At 39.2% G+C, this 8,458-nt stretch overlaps 1 protein-coding gene across 1 annotated transcript; it reads right to left on the reverse strand.

Moving 5' to 3' along the window:
- Positions 1–415: 415 nt before the first annotated feature.
- LOC311248144 (serine hydroxymethyltransferase, mitochondrial-like) lies at positions 416–7,889 on the reverse strand (the record flags this gene model as incomplete). Its single annotated transcript, XM_084339084.1, has 5 exons — positions 416–543; positions 4,066–4,173; positions 6,082–6,237; positions 7,235–7,334; positions 7,727–7,889. Coding segments are annotated over 5 exons (655 nt in total), but the record flags the coding sequence as incomplete, so codon positions are not given.
- Positions 7,890–8,458: the final 569 nt, after the last annotated feature.

The following is an 8,458-nucleotide window of genomic DNA, read 5'->3' on the forward strand; positions in this document are numbered from 1 at the left end:
GTCCCAATGGGCTGTTTTAAACATGTGGTCAAAATGATCTGCAGAGCAGTGTTTTATCCATGGTCAGTTAAATACATTTTCCAACATTATCAAACATTGTTAGGCAGCCATCTTAGGTATACAAAGGAATTACTGTAGAGACGGTTTCAGTGGTGCTGTGTTGCTAGGGAATAGCTTGGACTACGTTTGATTTCCTGTAGCAGTGTTTGCTAACGGGCCTCCCTAAAAGCCAGACATCTCATGTACTGCATCATATAAACCCATTGGAGTGCGGAACACGAGATGCCTGGAGTCCCGTTTGCCGACATCTGACATGATGTCGTTCCCTCTACAATGTTTATGTTTGTCGTCAAATCTCGTTGTCTATCTACACCAGGAAGTGCACTTCCTATCTGTTGTGAATCTATGAACGTGGTTAGTGGTCCTCAAACCCAGGCATGGGGAAGGGCCTGGCGAATGCCTCCACCCGCTGGCGTAGGTTTGCGATGTGTGACACCGTCGCTGAGTCCTCCAGTAGGAAGGACTTGAAGCTGGCCAGGTTACCTACACAGGGGACAGGCGGTTACATTCATGTTGTGAGGCCTCGTGCAAAACAATGCAGATAGTCACTAATTAAGCTGTAAACTGTGATATTCCCACAGCAGACAGGTTGTACGGTATGGCCACGGTGTGTGGAAGCTAAAGTTATCGTATGATAACTGTCGTATTAATGACACAAGATATTGTGGATGACTGTAAACCAGGATTAAAGGAACACAGCAACATTTTGGGAAATGATAGCTTACCGTTTTCTCCAGAGAGAGATAAGAAGATAGATACCAGTTTCCTCTCTGTGCGTTCAGTAGAAAGCTATCTGGCTGCATGTTAGCCTAGCTTAGCACAATGAATGGAAGTGGACAGTGACGGGTAGCCTTCGGGAGAGGTGTTAGTTGGACACCCATCTTTTTTTTTTTTTTTTTTCTTTTTTTTTATTCTTTTTTAAACACACATATAAACAAACATGACAACACACGATAAGATACACAAGCATTAATACACAGTGTATATCCAACGAAATTACCATTTATACCAATGTCTTATACAGGATATACCCCTAATACCTGTTATCTAAAAACCTACACACATATGCTCCAGCTCGAACCCCCCCCCCTCCCGGACCCCTCTTTGGATAGTACCTCCATTATCCCTCGCTCCTAACCAGACACTACCATTATAAGCTAGCTTTTATTCTCTCCACCACTTCTAACCACATTGTCATTTTGGATTCATTGAGACCCAGAATTCTTGCTGTAGATATTTCTTGATAAATCACATCGAGATATAAGAAACCAAACTTTCCGGCACATTTTTTCCGGTTGAAACCAGCGCGATGCCATCAGCTTTTTAGTTACTGTGATACCTGATAAAACCAATCTCTTTAGCTGTGGATGTACTGCAAACTCAAAAACATCATTCAATAGTAATACAGATAAGAGGGGTGTACAGGTATATTCCAAGATACGAGTTTTGATAATTGATGGGTCACATCTTTCCAGAATATCTTAACTGGTGGGCAGTCACAATACATGTGCATAAATGTCCCTTCGTCCCCATTTGTACATTGGGAGCATTTGGAGTCTTGTTTAAGACCCATTCTGTTCAGTCTTATAAGTCAAGTATGTCCTGTGAATATAGTTAAGATTGATTTGTTGATGGTCCGGGTTCCTTGATGTAAGTGGTATCTATCTTCTTGTCTCTCTCTGGAGAAGACGATAACCTAATTTCCCAAAATGTTGGCGTGTTCTTTTAACAATATACAAGAAATAGTTTGTGTGGTTGTGATCTTGGCAGGTAAACAGACTGTGTTCATGATATTAACAAGGTTTTTGAGAAAGTCAAGAAACCTGTTCTTATATACTGACGAATACATTTTAAAGTTATAGTCTGTTGAAAAAAGGGTTGGTGTCTCCTAAAGGGAGGGTCAGCGTGTCCTGCCCTGTTGAGTTGATGAACACAAAGACTGGTAACGACACAAGCACAGCACAAAATATTGTGGATGCCTGTAAACCAGGATTAACAATATACAAGACAAAATTAAAAGAAATTTATATATATATAATAAAAAAAATTATGACACGATAAGCAATCAAAATGGACAGAAAAACCTAGTAACTTCAAACGAAAGTATTTTTTGTATTGTTATTACCCTTTTTCTTATTCTCTGCATTGCTTTTATTCTGTCTATGTTATGCTCATTTATGTCTATTTTACAGCTGTGAAACACCCTGGGCTACTTTGGGCTGTAATTATTTTATGAAAAGTGCTATACAAATAAAGTATATTATTATTATTGTAACTGAGGGGTACAATTCCCTGACTGTATTGATAAGTATGGTATCATTAAACCACTACCGCTTTATGTACTTTAACTACTGGCCATACAGTACACGATATCTAAATATGATGAACACTTTCCCACAATGAAATCGGTTCCACACAAAGGTAATAATCAAATATTTAATATAGCAAAAGGTACATATGATATTTACTATTACATTTATGATTTGAATGCACTTGTAAGGCAAATGAGTACTCGTAGGCAAATCAACACTGAATGTCCAATCTCTGGTTACGCAGGAAGCAAGTGTACAACCTGGCTCTTAGGGAATTAGATCTATGGTACACTTAATGATATAGCAGGATATTCTGGAAGGGGTCCTCCCGGTTGTAAGCCGGTAGGGGGGGTAGGAGAGCCGTCGGTAGTAGACCGTCTGGTCAACGATATCTAGGGAGACTTCAAGTACAGAAGACAGTGCAGTAGACTCTTGATCCGCAGATGAATACACCTTGGTTCTCTTGTAGGCTGTAGCTCCACAATGAAGAAGAAGCTAGGCGACCTCAGTCTCTCTGAGCGCTGACTCAACTTGACTCCTCTCGGGGTAAATCCAACACTCACAGGCGTCGGCGATTATCCGCTCCACAAATCACAGTACCAAAGCAAATATATTCCAGCCGCATAGGGCTCAGCAGTCGTCGGGTAGGTAATCCAGTGTACATGTCCCTCGGTCCTCGTCTAGATCTCCTCGGATGAAGGCGCCATGTGGTCGGCCCAGCCTGGTTAAGACTCTAGATAACACGAGGAAGCGTTGGAGATGCTGGTCACTTTAGAACTCTAACCGCACGATGCACCATACATAATAGACTATTATTACTTAATAGAAATACGTCGCACTCGACGGTACAGTGCCAAACTCTGACAATTCAGCTATTAATTTGCACGAGGTCTCGATGCTATTCTAAGGCCAAACAGGCCATACTACACCGCACGCGGTATCGTGGGTGAGGCTTCACGTTCTGTTACTAAGTTGGGTAGAAGGGTAAAGGACTAAGGGTCTTCTACATTTACTTGCGCCATATTTATATGCACGGTGAACAAATAGTGCCACTCTCATTTCGGTAGCCGTATCCTTGAGCGGAGCCGGGGCTAGTACGGACATGTCTCGTCGGTACCTTTGAACTTGACGCCAGGGGCTGGTCCCCTGGCGCCTGGTCCTTTTGTCCAATAAGAGAATGAACTATTATGGGCTATAGTAGGCTAAAGGGATATTCCGTGTATATGTACAAGGAATATACAAGGGATATCAAACGATATACAAATACTATTCAATATATATCCATAAATAAATATATATATTCGGTTTAATCTGATCCTTCGTAACAATTATTATTATTATTATTATTATTATTATTATTATTATTATTATTATTATTATTATTATTATTATTATTATTATTATTATTATTATTATTATTATTATTATTATTATTATTATTATTATTATTATTATTATTATTATTATTATTATTATTATTATTATTATTATTATTATTATTATTATTATTATTATTATTATTATTATTATTATTATTATTATTATTATCATTATTATCATTATCATTATTATTAAATGAATGTGAGTAAAACTCTTTACAATTCTGGGATATGTGTGAATGTGAAATAATGCGCAAAATAAATCAGCATTGTTTTTCAGTGAAGTAATAAAGCCTCTATTGATCCATTCTCACCCGTCTTCTTCTTGACGTCCAGAGCGATCTGGATCGCCTCGTCTAAGAGCTCCACAACCATCTCAAAGTCCACTTCCGTCATCTGTCTGGAGGTCAAAGCAGGAGCTCCTGCCAGAAGAGATGGATGACAGACAGATAAGATAAGGAGGATAGAGAGAGAGAGAGAGAGAGAGAGAGAGAGAGAGAGAGAGAGAGAGAGAGAGAGAGAGAGAGAGAGAGAGAGAGAGAGAGAGAGAGAGAGAGAGAGAGAGAGAGAGAGAGAGAGAGAGAGAGAGAGAGAGAGAGAGAAAAAGAGAGAGAAAGAGAGATAGATAGATAGATAGATAGATAGATAGATAGATAGATAGATAGATAGATAGATAGATAGATAGATAGATAGATAGATAGATAGATAGATAGATAGATAGATAGATAGATAGATAGATAGATAGATAGATAGATAGATAGATAGATAGATAGATAGATAGATAGATTCTAGCAGCCATAACGCGGGTCTCCACAACGCTGCAAGCGGCCATAACGCGGGTCTCCACAACGCTGCAAGCGGCCATAACGTGGGTCTCCACAACGCTGCAAGCGGCCATAGAAAAATCATCATGCGATTAAATGCAGTCATTTCTTTTACTTTTAATTCTTTCTGTAGTTAATTAATCGCAATTAATGCAATAAAGTCCAAGGCCTATTTTATTCTGAAACTGCAATAATAATAATAATAGAGTCCAAGATAAAAATTCCCTCCAGGCATAATAAAGGTCTATTTTATTTGACCTTATTTTCTCTTATCAGCTTGGCAAAACCTGGGAGCTGAATAATAAATGTATTTTATGATATATTGTACTTTTTATGATGGCCCGAGGGCACCTTGATGATGCAATACAGATACAATAAAATAAAAACCCTCCTTTATTTATGATGGCCTGATGAAAGTGAGTATTTTTTTTCTAAAGAATGTGTCTAAAACTGCTACTGTTATTTCAACACCTTGACAAATTCTACTTGTTTGAAATACACATATTGTATGTTATAATACCCGTATCACTGTAGATATTATACTACAACTCTGTACAATACATCTGATTAGCACTACACTCATTTGTATATTTTCTACCCAGTTTACTCACCTGTACATTGTACACTTTACTGCTACATTTGCATTGGGATTGGATGCCAAACTTATTTTCGTGTTGTGCTGTATGATGACAATACATTTTAATCTAATCTAATCTAATCTAATCTAATATAAATAGATTAATGTATTTCATGTTTATGAATGACAAGTATGAAGGTATATAGAGTATATACTATTTATGCAGTTGTTTCGATCATTTGTATATCACACCTGTGTACAGATATTGAGTGTCTTGTGAGCCTGTGTATGCTGGATATATTCTGATGTAAGACACTAAAATAAACCATTCATTCATTGCATTTACATTTACATTTAGTCATTTAGCTGACGCTTTTATCCAAAGCGACTTACAAGTTATTGAGAACATGCCAAGATTATTGGAAATGCGGTTACTGTCTTCTCCAGGGTCAGACAATAAGCTAGATAGCAATGATGTCTGTGTGCATTCAGTAGAAAGCTATCCAGCTGCATTTTAGCCTAGCTTAGCACAAATGAATGGAAGCGGAGATGGATCAGCTAGCCAAGCTGTTGGCCAAAAAACACCTCTCCCAGAGTTTTAAGCTAGGCTAGCTGATCCGTATCCACTTCCATTAGTTTGTGCTAAGCTAGGCTAACATGCAGCTGGATAGCTCTCTACTGAACGCACAGAGAGGAAATTGGTATCTATCTTCTTGTCTGACTCTGGAGACGACGGTAAGCGCATTTCCCATAATGTTGCTGTGTTCCTTTCATTCATTGTCGTCTTCTAACTCCACAGTTAACGTTGTGGTACCCACGAGCAAGGCTGTGGTTATGCAGGGCAAAAAGGAGATACTGTGCCAAGCACACATGGGAAGTAGAAAGCAAGCTAGCAGCGTCCTTGTTGCCTAGTAACACAAAGGGAATACCCAGCCGGAGTCCTCCAGGAGTTAGGGCGCTCTTGTCACCGGGGCAGGTGTTCTTGTTGACCGTGATAGACACCAGCTCCAGGACCCTCTCCGACCTTGCCCCGTCCATACCACGAGGTCGGAGGTCAACCAACACCAGGTGGTTGTCTGTCCCACCTGGAGGACCAAAGATAGATTAGTAGGACGCTTGTTGATGTGTTTTTTGTTTTTCTTCTTGTCATATTTTCTATTTATTAATCTATCATACTCAAGTAAAGTACTCAAAGGTAGACATAAGTAAAAGTATAGGCTTTTAAAAATACTGGAAAAGTATTTTCACTTAAATAATAATTAGAGTAGAGATAGTAGAGTAGAGGGGCGACAGTGGCTCGGGAGGTAGAGCGGCCGTCTTGTAATCAGAAGGTTCCCGGACAGCGTGTCGATGTGCCCTTGAGCTCGATGAGCAGGTTGGCACCTTGTGTGTGAATGTGTGAGTGAATGGGTGAATGTGAGGCATAATATAAAATGCAGTGCATTACCATTTACGTAATGCAAATAAAGACATATTTTACAGTTAGATCAGTAACTGTATTGCCATCAGGTTGCTCAACAAACAATAACACTATGCAACAACCATCAAAAGCACTCATAGCACACACATCCACACGCACACACTCACTTTAAACAAACAACTCACTGCAGCACCCACTCTACACACTTTAGAACACCTAAACACACTTTATATTTATTGGCAAAGAATTTGCACTACAACCCATACCTCAGTACACCTTACTGTAAATTGTACCTAAATTGTACCTCATCCCATTTCTGCTTTGCACTATATAGTATATTGTAATTAGTATATTGTATAGTATATTGTATGGTAACTCAGTTACTTCTATTCTGCATTGAACATTGTACATATGTACATACTGAACACTTGTGTCTACGTACGTGACTTCTATTTTATACTTGCTATAGGCCTACTTATTTTATTTTATACTTATCCTTTTGTCTAGCACAGTCTCTGGAGCGTAACAGAAAGAAGCATTTTGTAGTATTCTGTACTTCTGTATGACAACTAATAAAGAAACTTTAAACTTTAAACTTGACTGGAATTATAACAGCTTTACATGCTTTACATTACTTTATTAGATGATTCTAATGTATGTACCTGAGACCAGGGTATAGCCTTTCTTCAACAGGGCATCAGCCATGGCCTTGGTGTTCTTCATCACCTGCACAATGTACTGTTTGAACATGGGGGTGGTCGACTGGGAGGGAGAGAGATAGAGAGAGGGGGAGAAAGAGATAAAGAGAAAGAGATAGGGAGAGAGAGGAGAAAGCGACAGCAAGAGAGAGAGAGAGAGAGATAAAGAGAGGGAGGGAGAGCAAGAGAGAGAAAGGGGGAGAGTGAGGGGGAGCAAGAGCAAGAGAGAGAGAGAGAGAGAGAGAGAGAGAGAGAGAGAGAGAGAGAGAGAGAGAGAGAGAGAGAGAGAGAGAGAGAGAGAGAGTAGAACCATCAGAACAGTACTCTTGGGACAGCGGTTGAAGCAGCAGTAAAGTAAGTGACTTACTAAACTGTGTATTACTCAACTAACGTTCATAGTACACACAGTGTGGAACTTGACTGGAAGTTTCTCTCTGATAAAGTAAACATGTCAACCTGTCTGAGAGCAACGGCCACCCCAGCAATGGCGTGGTTGTGAGGCCCCCCCTGTAGGCACGGGAACACAGCAAAGTTGACCTTGTCCTGTAGGTCATATGTCACCTCACGGCCTTTCTTATCCACAGACCGCACCCCCTTCCTGTAGAAAATCAGACCAGCCCTGAAAAAGATACATCACACGTGTTAACTTTCAAAAAGTTAATAAAGAAACATGTTCTATTTCGCCTTGATCAAATGTCCATTACCAAGCAATACATGGTATCATGTATCATGTATAATTTCATATCTCATTATCTAATTTCTCATTTGTAAGACATGGATGATATCAGGTGCATGCAAGCCAGAACAAATAGACTCAGAGACAGTTTTTTCTCCAGAGCCATCACCACCTTGAACTCTAATATGCACTAAACCCCCTCTCCCCCTCCTCCCACACGGTGCAATATATAGACCACTACTGTTTGACACTGTGATTGTTGTATTGTTGTTGTATTGTTGTATATTCTGTATTATATAATATTGTGATATTATGTTTCTTTTTTTTATTACTTGTGTGAACCAGCACCTTAAGTCTGAGTCCCTAATCTTGTTATATGAACGTATAATGAAAATAAAGTCTATTATATTCTAATCTATTCTATGCATAATATAGCATGTGTAATGTTTCCAGAAATTGTATTTCCAGATCTGACCCTGAAAGAGAAAAACTGGCACAGTCAACAGCACAAA

Source organism: Notolepis coatsorum, assembly GCF_963971535.1.
Source record: "Notolepis coatsorum genome assembly, contig: SCAFFOLD_4815, whole genome shotgun sequence".
In the NCBI taxonomy this organism is placed as follows: Eukaryota; Metazoa; Chordata; class Actinopteri; order Aulopiformes; family Paralepididae; genus Notolepis; species Notolepis coatsorum.